Source organism: Carlito syrichta, unplaced genomic scaffold, assembly GCF_000164805.1.
Source record: "Carlito syrichta isolate Samal-C Ts95f unplaced genomic scaffold, Tarsius_syrichta-2.0.1 Scaffold308846, whole genome shotgun sequence".
Taxonomy (NCBI): Eukaryota; Metazoa; Chordata; class Mammalia; order Primates; family Tarsiidae; genus Carlito; species Carlito syrichta.
Window position 1 is genome coordinate 219,639 of NW_007252942.1, and position 23,320 is coordinate 242,958.

Here is a 23,320-nt window from a genome sequence, read left to right on the forward strand (position 1 = left end):
AGAGAGAGAGAGAGAGAGAATATGCTGGTGTCTTAAGGCATGTTTTATATGATACAGCAACTATGATCAACTGTGCTAGCATTCTACGAAAGAGACTTAAAAGTCATATACCCTTTTTTCCTTTTTCACAGCAAGATTTCACTGTGATTAAAAGTAATATACTTTTTGCTAACAAATGTACCAGGAACAAGAAGAGGGAAAAATGAGGTTTCAAGTTAAAAAAAAAAAAGAAAAAGAATAGTTCACCTAATCAAGAGTGAACAAACAATGTGGCAATCCCACAGCTGGTCAAATAACTTACCTGGTCATATCCATAAGGCCTCTGCTGGGGTGGCTGTGGTGGTCCAGGCTGTGTAGGTCTATATCCTCCATACTGTTGACCTTGTCCCTGTGGGTAGTTAGGATACTGAGGACCTGGACCACCCTGAGAAGGACCTAAAATATAAATAACACAAACAAAAGTCCACTTAAAAATACAGTAAGTCCCTAGATCTTGGAAAATGATTTAAAACAAGATTAGATATTACTACATTTTTATATCAAAACTAAAAGAAGGTTTGGAACCTTGATTTTCTCAAATGCTTTCTGAAATAAATTTCAATGCTTATAAGAGTGAAAATATTGTAATGCTACTTCATTGTAACTACTGTGCTATGCCCCAGTCATCACAAAATTTGTATGTCAAAATAGGTTAAAAAAAAGACTCAGGAAGTTGTAAAGCAGATTAACACCAATATGATTTTTAAAATTAAACATTATGTCTATTGGAGAGTTAACCACTGCAAGAGGCAAAAGAAAAAGCAAAAGGTAGGATCAAAGAAAAATACGTAAATAATTTCTGAATAAAATATAGGAATCAATGATATTTACAACTGTATGACTCTAGACTGACATTTGTAATCACCAAAACAATCATATGGCTAGAATCTGCACTGACAAATTTACTACCACAATATTTTAAAGCAGAAACTAAAGACTTGAAAAGTCACAGGTTGCATGTGAAAAAACTTAATTCAAAAGTTACACTCTGAGAAACAATCTAACATTTCACCCATAAAAAAGATTTCAAAGTCCAGAGATGGCAAGGGACTGATTTGGTTTGCTAAACAAGTAAGTCTTTATAAACTCTCCTACTGTCTCTTGTAAAGAATACTTCAAAAAGCATAAGCTGAAAAGCTTTGACATTTAAATGTTCTCTACTATAGCCATTCAAAACCTGCCATAAAAACACTGATTGCAGAGCAAAGTGTTAACAGAACAATAAATTTTCAAGCTTAAATAAATTTCATCGGTCTATTACTTAATTATTATACATGCAATTATAGAAACTCTAGATTTTCTATTTGAAGGAAGTTTAACAACTGAAGCCTATGGATAAACAAAATGAGAATTTCTCCTTCAGAATTCCTCAATGTCTGACAAAACATGATTTAGCTACTTTAACCAAAAATTAGTTAAACTTTCTTTCAGCTGGGCTCAGTGGTTCAGCCTGTAATCCTGCGCCTTGGGAGGCTGAGGTGAGTGGATTGCCTGAGCCCGCGGGTTCGAGACCCGCCTGGGCAACTTGGTGAGACCTCATCTCCACAATAAATCAAAAAATTAGCCAGGCATGGTAGCGCATGCCTGTAGCTCCAGCTACTTGGAAGGCTGAGGGGGAAGGATCGCCGGAGTCCAGCAGCTTGGGGCTGCGGTGGCCGGGAGCGGCTACTGCACTCCAATCTGGGCGACAGAGTAAGACTCCAACTCAAAAACAAAAAACCAAAAAACTTTCTTTCACTCTCTCTTCCCCCCTGAAAATAGTATTTCTCTTAAGTCAATGAATCTACCCAATTTAACAGCATCATATTTGTTTTCAGGAAATGCAATTAAAACCAGAATATTCTATTTACTCAGAGTACAAATACTAAATAGTCATGAAATGGAAATGCCACTTAGAAAGGCCAAGAAAGTCCACTTGTGAAATGAAGTATATTTCTAGTTTTATCTAGAATTAGGAAACCAGATTTTAACTTTTTAAAGAAAATACCTGATTCCCAGTATCTGACTGGGTTTTAATGTATACGTTGAGAGGGCAAGAGACTGTCGACCTGACCTTGGTTCTTAGATTTGCTACCATAGGTAGACAGAGATGCTCATAGTAGTAGCAGAGCTTAAATCAATGACTGAAAATAAGAAACATTACTGATGTAAAAAAGAGACCATATTAGCACGAGATGGAGTTAGTATTAATAAGAAGCTACTTCTCTGTCATTAGAACTATATCTAAAATGGTTATAGTAGCCTGAAATTTAAGACTGAAATATCAGGTCTTCATCATTTCCCACTCCCTATCTAATAAATAAATAACCTTAAAGTCAGATATCCAGGTAATAGGTATTGTGAGTATATAATAGGAAAATATGGCTACACTTCCTCAAAATTCTGTATAATACACTGCTGCAATAAATCCATCCCCATGGATATGTATACTGTATTTAACTAGAGAATGGCAAAAACATTTTCTTTATGAATTATGAATAGATCCTTTCATTTGTACTAAAAAAAGTTGTTTTTTATAGTTATAGTCATTTGTTTTTAGAAATAAATTTGCTAGGCAGATTATTTACATAGGGTTAATAATTACCCAATCATCAGTTTTCCAAGCACATACAAAGCTACTGGCTAGTCATGAATGTCAAATAGGTCTGAGAATTCATTTTTCTTGCCTTTTAAAAGACTCCATTCCTCACCTTTGGTCAATAATCCATCTCTAGTTTGTGGTTCTTTTTAAAGGGATAACTAGTTTATCTAAGAGCAACATTTTAAATAAACATTCTAACAGTAGACTGGGCTAAAACTGAATTTTCAAAAGTGATAATTCTTGGAAGCCAAAGATTAAATATCTACTTCCATATTTCAAAAGAGCAATCATGACATGTTTTGGTGATAAACTGTAATAAGCTATTACCGTAGCCCTGTTGCTGTCCCGGATAACCCTGCTGCCCTGGGTACTGCTGCTGCTGGGGTGGATATCCCTGTTGTGGAGGTGGTCCTTGGTATGCATCTTGCTGTTGGCCATATTGTGAATTTCCTAGAGGATAATTGAAGAAGAAGGAAAAAAAACACTGAGAAGTTTGCTTAATTAACTTTTTTCCCTCTAAGATGCATAGCCAACAACACAAGAACGAAATGAAATGCCATACTGATTTTTAAAAGTTAACAGAACAAAGAAAAAACTCAAACCAAACAGAAGGATTTCGGCCAAACAAACTGCAGTTAAAGCCAATTTTGCAAGGTTGAACTGCAGCATTTTCAGCGTCTCTGCCATACGAGCATTACATTTACTGGAACATCACAGTCATAAGATCATGACTATGCTAAATAAAATAAAAAAGACAAAATTAAAGACAGCTACAAGAGCACACACTAGCTACACAAGATCAGCAAGCTGTTTCCTAAAGGCACTATACTTATATGTAAAATTATACATATGTAAACACACACAAGAAAAAAAATTGAACTGATGAATTTATGTTCAAATATAAAACTTCCACTGAGGAAAAAATTATCTTTAAATGTTTTAGTCTTTTTATTGTTGTTAGAAATGGCAAGTCATGGTTATACATTCTAAGTATTTGTAAGGAAATTATTTTGATTTTTCAGGGCTCCCTGTTACTTTCAAGACAGCCAGCAACTAGTATTCTATAAGAGCTTTGCATGGGGAGAAGTTGTCTTATGCAAGAATGTTCATTCCTGTAGAAGGGGATATATATGTGTATGTGTGTGAAGGTATATAGATACCTCCTTCGTAGTAATGTTGTGAGGAATCCTCATAAGGCCTATCGTAGCCTTGTTCAGGATACGACGGTTGCTGATAACCGTAATCATTATGACCTACATCAATTCGACAAGAGACAGGAAGAAACGTTAATGGCCACTGAGTGAAAACCCTAAAAATATTTAAACTTTCAGATAAAACTGAAAAAAAGAAAAAGAAATGGAAATACATAAAAAAATTATTTCAATTGCATTAGCCAAAGATTTACCAATGTGACTGTTTTCATATTGAGATAACGTGCAAATTTCTTTAAAGCAAAAGGCAGTAGTTCTAGGAACATTACACTTATTGTCTCAAATCTCATCATCCTCATTGAGGGGAGAAAACCTTTATCTTCCATTTTAAAAAAGAGAATAAAAGCATTTAGGTCTTTCACATGTAAATAACCTGAATTAAATTAGAGTAAACAAAAAAGGCAGTTATCATATTTTGTCAAACACCTGTTCTGCTGGTCTCCAATTCCACAGCATTTGCTAAAAACAATGCAAAATATAAAAGAGCTCCATAAGTTTTTTCCTCTGAAAGAAACTGAAAAATTTGCACATTCTAACATTTACTTGCATAAAGTCTATGTATTTCAAAGTATCTTCAGATGCAAACATATCTTAATGCTGCCACTTTAGAAATCTTTAGAAAATAGTTTAAGTATCATAAACATACAACTTCATAAAATTAATATTGTGCTGAGTGTCAGAGTATAGCTTTAGTTTTAAGGCACAGTTCAGTTTTACCTGCAAGATAACTAAACTTTAATGAAAAATAATATCCTGACCCTTTCAACCAAGTCTCACTAAGAAAATGAATCAAATAATCTTTCAGTTAGCTAACATTTAACTAAGTTTTACAAAAATGCATAATTAAGGAAGTAGGAATATAGTTACAAATAAATGTTACACTCAATGCTCTAGTACTCAAATGTTCCCAAACCACTTCATAAATACACATCAAGGGTTAGCAAACTATGGCCTGCAGTCTTGATGCAGCCAGTGGTCTGTTTTTTTATAAAGTTTTATTGGAATACAGTCACACCCATTCATTTAAGTATTGTCTATAGCTACTTTTATGCCAAGAATTGAGTGGTTGAAACTGAGACCGTATGGCCCACACAGACTAAAATATTTATTATCTGGCCCTTTACAGAAAAAGTCTGCCAACTTCTAAACTATATATTTACTGGCATAAATATCAATGCTGTTTAAGAAAAATAATTGTTGACATAAATAGAAAACTTTATGTAAATGCCAGACATAAATTAATACACCTCTATGTAAAAATGATACCATTTAAATAAAAATTCACTAATGTAATAAAATGAATTATTTAAAGTAACCTTAAAGTTTTGATATTTACAAAATAACATACCTATCTGTTATGAATAGGAAGATAATACTTATAACAATACAACTTTCACATTTCTGCTTATGTATATAGTAAGCTCCTTACTATATAATATTCAGAACCAAAATAACAATGTAAAGTTCAACCCAATTGAAAAGTAAGAACCCCAAGAATCTTAGAATAGAAGAACTTGGTAAAATAATCCCAGCAGTAGTGAAGCCATTTTCCCTCAGCCCTAGCCCTGTCATGTATTGCTGAGCCTTTCTGCTGACCAATCTATTCTTTCACCTCTTAATCATTAGCAAGAAGTAAAATCGGCCTCCCAGGGTTAGGACCCGGTAATTACTTCAACCCCCTTAAGCATGTTTAGCCCTAATTGTCTTCTAGGCATCTATGTTTCAGGCAATGATGTATTGTTATCAAGTCTTCTGTAATACCAGCCGGGCTCAGTGGCTCAGCCTGTATTCCTGCGCCTTTGGGAGGGTGAGGTGAGTGGATTGCCTGAGCCCGCCAGTTCGAGATCCGCCTGGGCAACTTGGCGAGACCTCATCTACAATAAATCAAAAAATTAGCCGGGCGTGGTAGTGCACGCCTGTAGTTCCAGCTACTTGGAAGGCTGAGGCCGAAGGATCGCCGGAGCCCAGCAGCTCGAGGTGACAGAGTGAGACTCCAACTCAAAAAAAAAAAAAAAAAAAAAATCTTAATACCATGTCTGCATATAAAGGAAAAAAGAAAAAAATCAACATTCTGAATAATTCAGGGCACGAAAATATGAGATTAAAAAAATACACAGTTTTCTAACCAGAATATTCCACAGATATCATCACTATCACTAATAAATGTTTCTATATGTAAAATTTGACAGGTTATTTTCTCTGCCTGCATAGTCCATGTCTCTGCAGTAAAAACCAATGACCTTAAGTACGAATGTACCTTTATGCTTTATTGATGAAAAATGACAGGCAAGATGATTTTTCAATGTACCTTCAAATATATCTTCTTGCTGGCTTATACTGGCTTCTAGTCAATGTCTCCTAATATTTTAGCTTTAAGTTTCTTAGTGTCTCTGTTCAGTAATTTATATTTACACCAAAGGAGCTTACTATATAAATAAAGCTTTTGGCAAACTCTTTTATAATAACACAAATCATTTTGTAACATATGTTCAAATTATTTTTTCCTGAACACTGTATTATAAAATTTTCAAACATACAGAAAAATGGAAAAAACAGTACAGTGAAAACCTGTTTGTATGTTTACATTATTACTAGATTTTCTTAAAGTGCTGTACATCTTTACTGACCACTTCTGCACAAACTTCCCACTAAAAAAACTCCACTAAATGAAATAACTTTAAAAAATTGGTTTCTATATACCTTTCCCATTCTACTAAATCTCTATATAGCTGTATTATAGATAAAATTTAGTCTCCAAAATTTTTCTCAAACGCAAGCTGTAAACCATAGTCTGCTGAAAAGTATGCAACATTAACTAAAATTATGAGACTTGAAAAAAATAGTTCAAGATCTCTATGTATTTATATAATGCATAAAGGTAAATTAATGGGCGAACTTTATGGTATGTGAATTATAGCTCAAGCTGTTTTTTGGGGGTTTTTTTGTTTGTTTTTTTAAAGAGTAAATCTGATTGTAACATTTGCTTTAGTTCACACGAACAATCCTAAATATGAAAGGATTCTCTTTTATATAAGGATTCCAATGACAGAATGTGATTCCTGATGGTACTAATAGAAAAGCTACACAAAATATACTTTGAATACTATTATAAATTAATGTCATCATTGGTACTTTAGAGTACTGAAGTGTTTCTAAATTTAGAAGAAACAGATTGTTAGTTTCTCTGTCCTCATTAAAATGTTTTATATAGCTTTCTACGTTGATATTGGGCAGGGAGAGAAAATGGGAAAGTTAACATTAGGAGAGATTACCATCAGGGTAATACTGCTGGTTCATGCCTTCTGGAGGACCTTGTCCACCATGACTGTATTGGTCCCCATAATAGTCTTCCTGGCCTGAGTACTGCTGTGGTGGGCCTGAAAAACCACAACCAATCAAGATATAAATAATCTGTTCTCTATGTCATCAAGGTTTTCTTTCTAATTTGATGTTATAAGAGATTATTTCTCAGCTGTAGATTCCCCTCCCATGCTTTGGCATTTCAGATACTTTTAACTATTCATATATACACACATAACACACACAGCAAATCCACATATGACATTTACTAAAAACCAATGTTAAGACCATACATACAATATCAAACAAAAACAACTCGGGAAAACAAACATCAATTTATTAAAAAGAGGTTTAGACTGGTAGAAAATTAATTTCCTTTTTATTTTGATACTATAGTGCTTTGAAATAAATTTGGGTTTACTCCTGACCATATATTTAATACCTTCTCAAAAACAAAGTAGTTTTTTCTGCTGTGAATCAGTGAGCTTCTGATATACAATTATATGATATAACCACTTCCCAGAAAATAACAGATTAAAAAAAGCTGTATATCATCAGCAAGTTCCTATCTACTTTGTGACCCTTTGTACCTAGTATATCCACTATCTTATTATTTAAAAAAAAAGAAACAAAAAGCCCTGAATTAGCCTAGATGAAAGGTCATTAAAATTTAAAGCCTTTTAATTACTGTTGTTTACATTCAGTAGGAAATTTTTCAAAGGGAATCTTACCCTGCTGAGGTGGTCTATAGGGAGGAATCTGTCTCTGACCCATCATATGATTGCCTTGGTTAACTTGACCCATCATTCCCATAGGTGGCTGCTGTCCTTGGTAATGCTGCCCGCCTCCCTGTGGCATATTGTACTGCTGAGAAGGAGGCTGTTGATGCATCATTGGACCTGAAAACAAGGCACAGCATTATATACATATTTTGTATATAATTTTTAACATTAAAAGAAATATGAAAATATCATATAATCATGAAAAGATATAATTAAGAGCCCTAAAAACTGTTTTTCAATAATAAAAACAAGCCTTCAAATTAAAGTTCATATGCCTAAAACAATCTGTAATCAGAAGAAAACAAACACTCCATGGTAGTTAACTTGAAATCCACTGGAAGAATATTCTTAGTCATTTTTTAAAACCAAAATGGATACAATATATGAATATCCTGACTGTATTTTCCATTATGCATGATATAATATTTCTCTATATCATCTTTCTGGAAAAGATATAACCCTTATGCTACACTAGAAATTATACCAAAAATAAACTCGACATAATCACACAGCAAATCAGTATTCAAATCAAGAAAAATAAACCAAATTTCTAGATTTCCACTTTGCTCTCTTTTTTAATACCCATTCATTATATAATGGTAGACAGTGAAACTACATAAACATTTAATATGCTTACACTGGGATAACTGTATAAGCTTTGATTTTAGAACAAAATTTTAAAGGGTCTTCTTTCTCTTTTCCAATTATAAGATTCATAAGTTAAAAAGGTCTTGAAATCAAAGGGCTTTAGTGCCTCTTAAGTTAAAAGACACCTCCCCAGAATAAAAACACCTAGGTGGAGAACTCCAATAAACTGTAGGCTCAGAAACCTGTACTATACAGTTTCCAAGTGAGCAATACCAGGGTAGCCAAACTACCACTGCTATAGTATCAAACTGGCAACAGAAGAATTATATCACATGAAATAATCAACAACAGTCATAAAGTCCCATGTTGTCATTGAACAATGTAAGTAGCTCCTCAGAGGTTCACTGGGCCAAGTTGTGGGAGAGGGAGCTCATGATTCTGCCATTATAACCGTTACTGCCTCAGAAGTATGTAGACATCATCTCCCAATTTACTGCTCATATGGCTTCATACTTCCCCTTGACTGACTTGGGGACAATTTAAGACAGTACAAAAGGCAAAGTACTAAAAAGCCTGGAAAAGTTTCACAGGCAACATTACCCAGATGAGCCAAAAAATCACTGTCTAACTGTTTAAATAAACAATTAAAAACAAGTCCACCTCTCAAAGTACATAACTGACCTACAATTGCAGCAATGATGTAAGCAGATATAATTCATTTCTTTTCCAACCCACAGAACTGTGTTGTCTGTAGGAGTACTTTATCAGACCTCATTCTTGCCCTCCTATTTGCCACTTTCTTTCCGTGCATCTACTCTCTTCAAATTATTTTTTGCATTCTAACTTTATTATCATTAATATAAGCCTTTCAGAAGCTACTCTAGGGCCTCTCTTTCAACAAGGAAATAAACTCTTAATAGTAGAGACAAGGTAGTTCAGTGAGAGTAGAAGGGGAGGGAAGAAGAGAACGTAACACTGAATGAACCTACACTGCCAGTTACAAGCGTTCAGTCATTTCCTATAAACTCCTAATAGCTACCAGAGGAAAGCATCTTAATTTCCAAGTTTTTAGACAAGGAATCCAAAGATCGAGAAAATACAGCTAATAGATATCAACTTGGAATCAGACAAGCCCCAGTGTGATTCTTTTTTTTTAATTTTATTTTTTTGAGTCAGAGTTGCCCAGGCTGGAGTGCAGTGGCACACTCATGGCTACTGCAGCCTTGACCTGCTAGCCTCAGGTAATCCTTCCACTTCAGCCTTCCCAGTAGCTGGAACTACAGGCATGCACCATCACGCCAGCCAATTTTTTATTTATTTATTGTAGAAACAAGGTCTCACCAAGTTGCCTAGGATAGTCTTAAACTTCTGGGCTCAGGCAATCCTCTTGCTTCTGCCTCCCAAAGTGCTGCAATTACAGGCATGAGCCACCTCACCTGGCTCAAGTTTAATTTCAAAGCACATGTTTGTTCCACTATTTTGTTACTGCCTCTACTCAAGGACAAGCTATAACAGGGTTTTAGGGAACAAGGTGACTAACTAGACATTCAGGAGTATGTACCTCCTCCACAAAGAGGAACTAGAATGGTAAGTAGATACATTTTGAACAGATCATGAGGAAGGAACACTTGGATTCACCAGAGAAGAGAAAGCACAGAAGTAGGAAGAGGTTCAAGGTACTTTGCCCAGCCAGGAACGAAATGAGACCCGGGAAAGGCTCTGTGTACGAAGAACAGGAAGAGAGAAAATCCAAGAGTTCCAAAATGAGCTTTTACAATATTAGCAACAGAAGAAACCCTTGACCCACTAGGGCCATGAGCCTGATATTATGAAGCTGCCTAAAGACTGTACAGAGAGTTGCTCCAGAAAAGGGAACCCACAGAGAATCCCACAGGCACTCAAGTCTGGAGCAGTCTCAGGTGGGGAAGCATGTTGGGGAAGTATCCCCTCTCCCTCCTAGACACCATGGAGGGAGAGGGGATACAAGGCCCTCCCATTTGCCCCTCAGAGGGTAAGTGCCACCTTGCTACAGGCTGCCGTGAGACTGAGATGCCAGTAAACTGCACTCCTCACAGCTTCTTTCTCACGCTGCTTGCCTGGGAGGGGTCTCTGGTCTCAGGCCCAAGGCACCATCCTGAAAGTTTAATGCTAGACTGCACCTTGCCCTTAGGCTGAGTTTGGGCTGAAGCCTGGCCATGGAAACATAGGGAGACCAGGCTACTCCACACATATTTAAGACAATACCACAGCGGGCTGCTGTGAGACTGAGACACAAGGAAACCACACTCCCCACAGTTTCTTGCACATGCTGCTAGTCGAGGAGGGACCATGCCCTCTCTGGTTCCAAGTTCTAGACACCACTTTAGGAATTTAACAATGAAGCAGCAATAGCTACCACCCAGCCAAAGAGGTTCAGGGAGACTAGGCTATCCTACACATGTTTACAACAATATCCACTGCTCTGCAATGGGCCGTGAGACTGAGACACAAGTGGTCTACAATCCCTACAGCTTCTTACCCATCTGCTATGGGCTGCTATGAGACCAAGACTTAAGAGGACCGCTGTCCCCAAAGCCTATCCATGTTGCTCGCCTGAGAGGAGCCCTACCCTCTCAGGTCACAAACCAGTAGCTGACTAGAAAGTAGACATTTTCTAGTACCATTTTGAGAGTTTAATGCTGGACTCTTCCCAACCCCAGGCCCAGTTCAAGATGACATGGCTGCAGCTACCACTTAGTTGAGGAAGGAACAGGGGAAACCAAACTCTCCTAAGCACAGCTAGGACAATATTCTCTACCCATTATAGCAGCTGGAGGACTGGGGACTAGCCTACCTAACCCGTTGCAGCTTCCAGAAACATCAATATAGGCCATTGGGTACCAGTGGGTTGCTGCATCACTACTACTGCCAACACTGACACTACATCAGCTACTGGGGATCTGAGAACACATTGACATACTGGGCCCATTGCTCCCACTACTTATTTCTAATCAGCCACCTGAAGGCTCAACAAACTGTACCCTAAGTCACTGAGAAAAATCACAGAGACCACTGATCTGTGTACCGCCAAATACAAAGATAACATTACTTAAGGCACACAAAATAAAAGCCACAGCATCTCAACCAATGACATGCATACATTATCAAGGAAAAAACCCCTCTCCACAAAAGCAATTTCAAAAATTGAAACAAGTGACTACTATACCAGATGCACAGCTACCAATAGAAGAACATGGAAAATGTGAAAAAGCAGGAAAATACAACACCATCAAATGACAAAAAAAACTGCTCAGCAACAGATCTCAATTAAAAAACTCAAAATGACAGATAAATAATTCAAAGTACTAAGAAAAAGAATTCAAAATATTAATTTTAAAAAAGTTCAATGAGATACAGGATAAGTCTAAAAACCAATACACAGAAACCAGAAAATCAACTCAGGATATGAATAAGAAATATACCAAGGTGACATCTAAAAAAAAAAAAAGAAGAAGAAAAAGAAACCCCACAAATTCTGGAACTAAAAAATTCACTAAAGGAAATACAAAATAATTAGAACACCTCAATAATAAACTCGAACAAGCAGAAGAAAAAACCTTAGAATGTGAATAGATCTTTCGAAGTAAAAGAGTCAGACAAAAATAAGAGAAAAAGAACAAAGAAGAATGAACACGGCCACCAAGTTCCCTGGTGCTTTGATTTTGTGTGCCTTAAGTAGTGTTATCTTTGTATTTGGCAGTACACAGATCAGTGGTCTCCGTGATTTTTCTCAGTGACTTACGGTACCGTTTATTGAGCCTCCAGGTGGCTTGATTAGAAATAAGTAGTGGGAGCAATGGGCCCAGTATGTCAATATGTTCTCAGACCCCCAGTAGCTGATGTAGCTGATGAGACTACATAAAGTGAACAAACTTAAGAATTACTGGTATTCCCAAGAGAGGAGAGATTTTTAAAAGTTCAGAAACTATATTTAAGGATATAATTGATGAAAATTTCCCAAATCTATCAGGAGAGTTAGAAATACAGAAACAGGAAGCCCAGCAATCCCCAGGCAAATGCACTGAAAGAAAGACTTCACCACATCATATTATATTCAGAATATTTAAAGTCAAAATAAAATAACTGTAAAATTAGCAAGGAAAAAGAAACATCTAATTACCTATAAAGGAAACTCCATCAGATAACAGCAGACTTTTCAGCAGAACTTTACAAGTCAGAAAATAATAGGATGGCATTTTAAAAGTGCTGAAAGAAAACATGTCAGCCAAGAGTTCCTGCCTCAGTAAGTTCATAAATGAAGGGAAAACCAAGACCTTCCAGACAGCAAACACTGAAGAAATTTGTCACCACCAGAATGGCCCTATAAGAAATGCTCAAAGGTGTCTTAAACATGGAAGCAAAAGGTTGATATTCACCACTGCAAAAACAGACAGAAATATTAAACTTATAGATCATATAAAATAATCACATAAAGGAGGAAGAGAAAGGGATCAAATGTCAATACAACGAAATTTCATCAAACCATAAAGAACATAAAGACAAAAAGAGAAAAAGAAACAAATAATTTACAAAATAACCTGAAAACAATCAACAGAATCAAAGGAATAAAGTCTCACACATCAATAATGTTGAATGTAAATTAACATTAACATTATTAACATTAAATGGACTAAATACTCCACTTAAAATACAGATTTTTAAAAATAATAATAAAAAAGGATACAGATTGGCAGAATGGATTAAAGAACATGATCTACCTACAAGCTGCCTACAAGAAACACACCTTGGCTATAAAGCCATAAAATCAGAGATTGAAAATAAAGGGGCAGAAAAAGATATTCCAAGCAAATGGAAATAAAAAATGAGGAGTAGCTATACTTATACCAGATAAAGCAGACTTTAAATCAAAAACAGTCATAGAAGTCAAAGAACGTCATTATATAATGATAAAGAGATCAGTTTAGCAATAAAATACAACAGTCCTATGTGCACCTAAGATTGGAGCACCCAAATTCACTTTCTTTTCTAAAGAAAGAGATAGACAGCAATATAGTAATAATGGGGACTTTAACACCCACTCACAGCACTAGACATGTCATGGAGATAGAAAATGTAAAAATTGGATTTTATACAAAATGAACTTAACAGACATTCACAGAACATTCTACTCAATAACCACAGAAGATACATTCTTTCTTTTCATCGACACATGGAGCATTCGCCAATACAGATCACATGTTAGACTATGAAACAAGTCTTAACAGATTTTTAGAAATCAAAATACATCAAGTATCTTCCCAGATCAGAGTGGAATAAAGTTAAAAATAAATATAAAGGGGCATATCAAAAACTATGCAAATACATGAAAATTAAACAGCATCCTCCTGAACAAATGCTGGGCCAGTGAAGAAATTAAGATGGAAATTTTTTTAAAAACGGGATTGGCAGTAGTGGGATACTGCTGGGGGGAGTCACATAACATCAACAAGGGTATCCACACTTTACCTGTACGATGACCACGTATGTACCTAACCCTCAATTTGACCCCACATTTTAAAAATAAAAATTTTTTTTTGAAAGTGAGAAAGCAGGATTTATTAAAAAGACAGAAAAGCTCCCAGAGTGGGAGGGGACGCAAGGAGATTGCCCAAAATAAAATAATTTTTTAAAAAATTGAAACGAATGAAAATGAAAACACTTCATATCCAAACTAGTGGGATACAGCAAAATCAGTGCTAAGACGGAAGTCCATAGCATTAAATGCCTGATTTAATCTCATGAGAGATTATATGCTCACAAACTAGAAAACCTAGAGAAAATAGAAAAATTTCTGCAAATACACAGTATCCCAAGACTGAACCAGGAGGAAATAGAAGTCCTAACAGACCAATAATAAGTCACAATATTGAATCGGTAATTTAAAAATCTTACAACAACAAAAGCCTAGAATCTAGATGGATTCACAGCCAAATTCTTCCAAACATACGATGACTACCAATCTCCTGAAATTATTCCAAAAAAATCAAGGAGCAAATTCTTCCTAACTCATTCTACAAGGCCAATGTCACCTTGATACCAAAACCAGACAAGAACACAATAAAAAAAGAAAACTACAGACCAATACTCCTGATAAACACAGAAATAAAAATCCTCAACAAAATACTAGCAAAATCAAATCCAATAGCACATAAAAAAGGTAGGAATGATTAGGTAGGAATTATGATTAGGTAAGAATTATCCCAGGATGCAAGGATGGTTCAACATACTCAAAACAATAAATGTGATATACTGCATAAACAGAATTAAGAACAAAACCATATGATCACCTCAATAGATGCAAAAAAAGCATCTGATAAAATTCAGCATCCCTTCATGATAAAAATAAAACTAGGCATAGAAGGAAGACAATTCAACATGATAAAGGCTGTATATGACAAATCCACAGCTAATATCATTCTTAATGTGGAAAAGTTGAAAGTATTCCCTGAGAACTGGAACAAGACAAGGAAACCCACTTTGACCACTGTTATTCAAACCAGTATTGGAAGTCCTTACCAGAACAATCAGCCAAGAGGAAAAAATTAAAGGCATTCAATTTGGAAAAGAGGAAGTCAAAGTTACTCTTGTTTACGGAAAATAGGAACTTTTATCTAGAAAACTCTCAAGACTCCACCAAAAACTCTTAGATTTGATAAGTCAATTCAGTAAAGTGTCAGGATACAGAATTAATGTTCAGAAATCATTATCATTTCTATATGCCAATAATGACCCAGCCAAGGACCAAATCAAGAAGGCAATCATCTTTACAATAGTTACAAAAAAAAAATTACCTCTGAATACATTTAAACAAGGAGGTGAAAGATCATTATAAGGAGAACTATAAAACACTGATGAAAGAACTCATATACAACACAAATGGAAAAAAAATCCCATGCTCATAGACTACAAGAATCAATATTGTTAAAAATGACCACACGGCCCAGAGCAATCTACAGATTCACTGTAATTCTTATCAAATATCAGCATCACTTTCCACAGAATTAAAATTCATACAGAACCAAAAAAGAGCCAAAACAAACCTAAGTAAAAAGAACATAGCTGGAGGCATCACATTACCAGACTTCAAATTATACTACAAGGTTATATTAGCCAAAACAGCATGGTACTGGGATAAAAACAGACACAAAGATCAAAGGAACAGAATCTAGAAGCCACCTACATACAAACAACTTATCTTCAACACAGTCAAGAAAAATATACACTGGAGAAATGACACCCTGTTCAATAAATGGTTCTGGGAAAATTGGATAACCATATGCAGAAGAATGAAACTAGCTCCATACCTTTCATCACATCCAAAAATTAACTCAAGATGGATAAGACTGGAAACTACAAAAATCCTAAAATAAAATGAAGGAAAAATATTGACCTAGGAAAAGAATTTATGACCAAGTCCTAAAAACCAAATGTAATACAAACAAAAACAGACAAATGAGACTTGAAGCTCAAACAACTCAACAAGCAAAAAGCAAATAACCCATTAAAAAGCAGGCAAAGGGAAGCCAGGGGCAGTGGCTCACATTGGTAATCTCAGCATTTTGGAAGGATGAGGCAGGAAGACTGCTCGAGCCCAGGAGTTTGAGACCAGCCTTGGCAACATAGCATGACCTTATCTCTATAAAAAGTTAAAAAAAAAATTAAGCTTGGCATGGTGGTGTATGGCTGTAGTCTCAGCTACTCTGGAAGCTTACTGGAAGGATCACCTGAGCCCAGGAGGTTGAGGCTGTGGTGAGCTGGGATCATGACACTGCACTCCAGCCTGGGCAACAGAGTGAGATCCTGCATTAAAACAAAAAAAGTGAGCAAAGGGTATAAACAGACATTTTTCAAAAGACATGTAAGCAGCCAGCAAACACTTGAAAATGCTCAACATTACCAGTTATCAGAGAAATGCAAACTAAAACCACAATGAGATACCATCTTATATCAGTCAGAATGGCTATCATTAAAAAGTTAAAAAACAAGAGAGGTTGGCAAGGATGGGAGAAAAGGTATGCTTACAACTGTTGTTGGGAACATAAATTAGTACCACCTTTGTGGAAAAGCAGTATGGTGACTTCTTGAAGAACAAAAATAGAACTCACATTCAATCCAGCAATCTCACATCTGGGTATCTACCCAAAGGAAAAGAAATCATTATATAAAAGACACCTACACACGTATGTTTATTCCAACACTATGCACAATATCAAAGACATGGAATCAACCGAAGTGCCCATCAATGGATAACTGGATTTTTTTAAATGTGGTGTATATATATAACATGGACATAAATAAGAAAGAAATCATGTCTTTTCCAGTAACATGGATGAAACTGCAGGCCATTATCTAAGGAAAACAACTCAGAAAGTCAAATACCACATATTCTCACTTATAAGTGGAACCTAAACAATGGGTACACATGGACAGACGGTGAAATAATAGACGCTAGACACTACAAAAGGTAGAAGAGTGGGAGAGGGATGAGGGTTGAAAAATAACCCATTGGTACAATAAGAACTATTCAGGTGATGGGTACAATAAAAGCCCAGACTTCACCACTACGAAATATATGCATGTAAGAAATCTGCATGTGTACCCCTAAATATATTTCTAAATTTTTAAATAATAAAATTAAAATATTTTGATACATATAGTATTAAGATAACTTTATAACATTATAACATTCTGGAGAACAAAACAAAACCGGAATCCATACCAAAAAACAACTGCAAAAAATTTCAAGTCCTGAAGCAAATTTTACAATAAAAAAGTTCCAAAACACCAACTAGTTTAACTGAGGTTACAATTTTTAATGATTTTTATATATTAAAGTATTAAGCACTAACATGCATAATTTAAGAGGAAAATTAAACTGGGCCCTGATTGAACATTTACGTATTTCATTTTGAGTAAATGAAGGTTTTGCCTTGTCCTTTTCTCCAACATTGTCTAAAGATGTCTTGTCTTAACAGACAATAACTATGCATAACTAAAGCATATAATATGCATTGGAACCATAATTTAAAAGAAAACAGCCCTAACTCTCAAAAGAAAAAAATCCAAAAACATACATAAAATTCTAAGCTTTGCTCTAAAGGAGAAACAAAATTGTAGCTTAAGCCACAGATAGAAAAGACCACACCACTTGCACTTTATCTTCTGGGACTGTCAGCGGTTCCAATCCCAAAGAGCTCAATTACCACCCTTCTTTTATTCTCTGTCACTTCCCTCCCTGTGAGGATCCCAACATCATTCAGGATTAAGTCTGAAACCATAGAGAGAATGGAATTAGCTAGCACAACTAAGACATAGTACTTTTCATCATTTTCCTTGAAACCTTACCCATTAAAGAAAAAAAATATGACTTTATGACTTCAATTCTGATTATTTAAGAATATTATTTAAGAAGTATATTATTTTCCCTATGACAATGAAATATGCTATACTGGCAATGCCTGCTATCTCGAGACACTAATGAAAATAAGAAAAGTAAATCTCAAAGTGTTACCCCAAAATACGTTCTAAAAATTTGTACTAAAGAGCGCAATAACATTACAAAATCCATCAATTATAACCATTTTCTGAAGACAATGGCAGCACATATTACTCCATCTTTTACATAAATAATTTTGATGTTAAGATGTACTACAAAGTCTGATACCTACATAAAGACCTACTAATGTCTTAATTACCTACAATATATTTTTGCAAGTGTTTTGCAAAGACTTAGAACAAGCTCATTATTTCTTCCCACTTAGAATTTTATACCCCAATAGATATTCTACGGAACAGTGTCCTTTATCTTAAACATGTTAAAATCCTCCTAAATTACCATATTTTATATTATTGGAATCCTTTGCTACAATGAGACGGTTAATACTTAGTTTTTATCTTAATTAAGTTAGTGGTTAAAAAAGAATCAATTTGCTTTTAAAGAGAAAGTCAGAAATCAAGTTTATTGAGTACTTACTATGTATCGCACCACAGACCAGAAGTCATGGTGATATAAAGATGTAATGAGCATTGTCACCACCTACAATGACTTACATTCAGATAGACCAAAAACAATAATTTTTAAAGACTCAATTAAAAAGAAAACATCGTTTTAATTAATCTGTGAAGAATTCTGAATGATGCAATTTTTAATATATTCTATATACATACATATACACATATATATTCACATCTTCAGATGCGAACAAATACACTAAAACTTTATAAATTATAGCATTTATCTAAAAATTATTTTAAAGAATGATTAAAAAGATAGCTGATATTTAGCTAGCACTTATCATGAGGCAAGCACTAAGCCAAGAGATGTATTATTTATCCTCCCCATGGCCCTATGAAATAGGCAGTATTATTATCGACTTCATTTTGCAACAATAATTTTTTTTTTTTTTTTTGGAGACAGGGTCTAGCTCTGTACCCCAGGCTGGAGTGCAGTGAGGCTGTCAGTCACAAAATGTCAGTCACAACTCACAGCTGCCTCTAACTCTTGGGTTCAGCCTCCAGAGTAGCCGGGACCATAGACATAAGACACATAAGGCACCACACCTAGCTGGACAAGAACATTTAAGGCTTATAAATATTAAGGACCTTACCCAAAGTTACATAGCCACTAACTGCTGCTTATTCTAAAGCCTATGTTTTTATCCATGATGTATACCTCTTCTCCAAAGTCAAATCACATTTCTCCCATGAAAACAGCTCTGTATATCTCTATAAGAATCCTAAAATATGAAAAATTTCTTCAACCCACCTGTATCTATATGTTACATAAGAATGAGACCACGAAAATGCATAAATAATAACCTCCCCCCAGGCCTATTTTCATATTCATATTTCGTCACTTACTACTCACACTTCACTATTTGTTTGTTCCTTAACCATTTAATATCAAACTAAACTATGGTTTTTATTTGAAGGTATTGCTAACTCTTCGTAAGAGGAAAATACCCACATTCCAACAAACTCAATGAACTAATTTACTGCTTAAATTGTCACTTAAAACGAATAGCATTTTTTACTTACCTAAATTGTACACCTGTCCACATCAAGCATTTTAAGTAGTTCATAGTAACATGTTGGATACAATACCAAGGATAAAAGAACAAGAGTCAGCTATCTAAGAAAATACAAGACGACTACTCCAGACTCTACTTAGTAAAGTCACAGCAACGACGCACAAGTTTAGCTGAGTTTCCTAGCAACCAATGAAAAAAGTGGATCCATGATTCTAGCTAGTAAAAAGAACAACAGCTCATTAAGAGATACAACACTAAATTTTTAGAGAAATTCTCATAAAGTATTAAATGGAATTAAAACATAGTATCTATAACAGTTTCATTATTATCATGTTTCTTTAGCGATACAGACTATCTTTACAAGCAGTTACTCATCTTAATCCACTTCTTAAAGCTGTAATTCTAAACTATGGGCGATTTTGTCCCCCAGGGGACATTCAGCAAAGTCTGGAGACATTTTTGGTTGCACAAATAGGGTGGGGATGCTACTGCCACCCAGTGGGTAGAAGACAGAAATACTGCTAAGCATTCCATAATGTTCAGGTCAGGCCCCCACAACAAAGAATTATCTACCTCAAAAAATGTCAATAGTGCTAAGGAATCCTGGATTTCTCAAGGACATAATAATTTTAAATCCTAGACATCTTTATAAACTAGTCTGAGAACCAGACTATGTATTGAGCTTTTTGGTGATTGAGAATTGGAAAGGGATGTGTTGTAGCTTAATAAATCCAGCAAAACAAAAAGCTAGGAAATTAGACAACCCCTCTCAAATGATTTCTCTTAAATAATTTCAAATATATTGTATGATAACCCAAAAACAAAGACACTATTAATTATACTAAATAAAGACATCAATTGTAGACTAAAAGGAACTTCAAAAGCTCTAAACTTACGTGGCACAAATGACAATCTGTTGTGAAAGTAAAGACCCTAATTTGCCCAGGTAGAAAGCCAAGAAGATGGGTTACAATAGGATGTCTCGTCAATGTAACAGCACAGTTGACTCCCCTGGTCAGCAATTCCTTGTATTATCACACATCTGTGACAGCAGAACAATGTATTCTAACTGTTCTAGGAGAGGACAACAGAACTGGTACCTCTTCTGAATTCTGTCTATGTATTTCATCCCTTGGTTGATGCTAATCTGTAGCCTTTCCCTGTAATAAATCATAACTGTGAGTATAACAGCAGTCAGTGAATTCTATGATCCTTCCAGTAAATTATCAAAGCTGAAGGTGGTTTTTGGAAACTAAGGGTGTAGAAATGAGGTCAGTTTTGTAGTCTGTCCCCTAGAACTTCACAGTTGACTAGACTCCTGCAGTTTGTATCAGAGGTGAAGGCAGTCTTGGAAACTGTGACCTATAACTCCTCACAGCAACCCAAATACATTACTCCTGTAATTGTCCCTTTCCTCTCTCTCTGCCACATCATCCATCTGCCCTCGTTAATCAATCACTTCTATCAATATACAAATATGATTTACTACCTTCCCATCTTAAAAAAAAATCTTTCTTGACCTTATATCTTCCTCTGGCTATTAACCCGTTTTTGTTTTCCTGTATTAAAAAACTAACTGAAAAGAACTGCCTTAACTCACTGTTACTACTTCTTTTCCCATTTTCTCATGAACACAGGAAGAAAAATCCATACCCCGAAAGGATTTTTACCCCATCCCTCCACCAAAACTAGCACCATCCTGGTCTTAAAATCCAGTGGTTGGTTTTCAATCTTCATCTTACTTGATCTGTTAGCAGAATGTGGCACATTCAGTAATTCTCTTATTTTGACACATTTAGTAATTCTCTCTTTTTAAAACATTTTCTTCACTTAGTGTCTAAAATACTACACTCTCTTGGCATCCCTCCCAATTCACTGGCTACTCCTGCTCATCTTCCAAGTCCTCCTGGAAGGAGTCCTTCATCTTCCCTATATTAAAATGTTGGAGAGCTCAGGGACTGAATCTTCAGACCTCTTCTCTTCTTCACCTTTATTGAATTCTCGTGATCTCTTTCAATACCACAGTTTTAAATACCCTGACTCCTCTATCTCTTTAACTCCAGACTAACATACCCAACCGCCTACTTGGATATCACTAAGTCACTCAAATTTAACAAGTGCCAAACCAAACTCCTAAGTCTGCTATTTTCCCAGACTCTTTAACTTCAGTAACGGCAACACCATTCATCCTATTACTCTGACTTTAAAGTCATCTTTTTGCTCTCCAAATTTAACTTATCAGTAAATCCTAGCATGCCAGTTAATCCTTTAAAATGTATGGAAAATATCCCCAAACCAATTACTTCTGATAACCTCCATAGCTATCACGTTATCCAAAGCCACCATCATTTCTTACTAAAATCAGCAAGAGGCTTTTAATAGATCTCCCTACTTAAAAACACACATTCAGATTGTCATTCCAGTGCATAAAATATTCCAGCAGTATCTCCCCTTCCTCAAAATAAAATATAAAATCTTTATGGACTACAAGTCAAGGTCTCCAAGGCATAACAGTCAACTGTCTCTTGGATCTTATTTCTTGTGACTCACTATCTTTCCTCACTAAGCTCCAGTTAGACTGGTCTTCTTACCAGACTTCAGACACTCCAAGTATGCTCCAGCCACAGGGGTCTTGCTTGCTGTTCCTTCTGCCCATGCAGAAAGATACTCTTTTCCCAATATCTGCTTACCACCCTAAAATGGCACACTTATCCTAATTTTTCCCTTTTTCTATACTTTGCATACTTCTCTTCACACATCATTATCTGACATATTTGTTTATCATATGAGTCCTTAAAAGAAATAGGACACTCTTAACCTTACAACAGTTATACAAAGTTAGGAACATAGTAGCATTTCCCACAGTGAAGACTTCACAAACAATCTTCACTTTGCATGTCGTATAGGACAATATAAATGACCATGCAAGCTGAAATCATGCAAAATGATCACAAGTATTCCAGGGCCTTCAGAATTTTTTTTGGTCAAAACACTGAAAACTCTATTAACTTTAAACATAGACGCACTGAGAATTAAGGTGTCTTAATTCTTTGTAAATTCTTTTTTTTTTTTTTGAGTTGGAGTCTCACTCTGTCACCCAGACTGGAGTGCAGTCACCACTCCCGGCCACTGCAGCCTTGACCTGCTGGGCTCCAGCGATCCTTCCGCCTCAGCCTTCCAAGTAGCTGGAACTACAGGTGCGCGCTACCTCGCCCGGCTAATTTTTTTTTGGTTTATTGTAGAGATGAGGTCTTGCCAAGTTGCCCAGGCGGGTCTCGAACCCGCAGGCTCAGGCAATCCACTCACCTCAGCCTCCCAAAGCGATTACAGGCTGAGCCACCGAGCCCAGCTGAGAATGAATTTATTTACACTTGTTGCAGATACCATGCAATAATATGGGTTAGTAGAAGGATTCTACAAATAACAATCATTATTGCTAATGTTTCCCCAACAAGAGTAAAATTACATCACACACACACGAGAATTAAGTATCCTCCCAGCCCAAAAGACCTATAATACTCAGTGATCTATCACAGAAACAAAGAAGTGAATATCACATGTTCTCACTCATAAGTGGATCCTGAACAATTATCATAATACTATAAGAAAGCGATTGACAGTAGTAGGAAACGGCCAGAGAAGGAAGGGGGCACACTTCATCGATAAGGGTACCTGATCTCAAACCAGGTGAAGTGGGGACCAAAGTGAGGCCCAAACTTTACCTATACAATGACCATTTGTATACCTAAC

The 23,320-nt window shown here is 35.8% G+C and overlaps 1 protein-coding gene across 1 annotated transcript in view; it reads right to left on the minus strand.

Moving 5' to 3' along the window:
- Positions 1-250: 250 nt before the first annotated feature.
- The window catches only part of SS18 (SS18, nBAF chromatin remodeling complex subunit), a 75,582-nt gene continuing 52,512 nt past the window's right edge, over positions 251-23,320 (minus strand). Inside the window, exons 6-10 of the mRNA XM_021716587.1 lie at positions 7,863-8,030; positions 7,104-7,208; positions 3,781-3,873; positions 2,948-3,070; positions 251-435 (exon numbers count right to left, since the gene is read on the minus strand). Of these exons, the coding sequence (XP_021572262.1) occupies positions 251-435; positions 2,948-3,070; positions 3,781-3,873; positions 7,104-7,208; positions 7,863-8,030 (674 nt within the window). The remainder of the gene's footprint in view (positions 436-2,947; positions 3,071-3,780; positions 3,874-7,103; positions 7,209-7,862; positions 8,031-23,320) is intronic.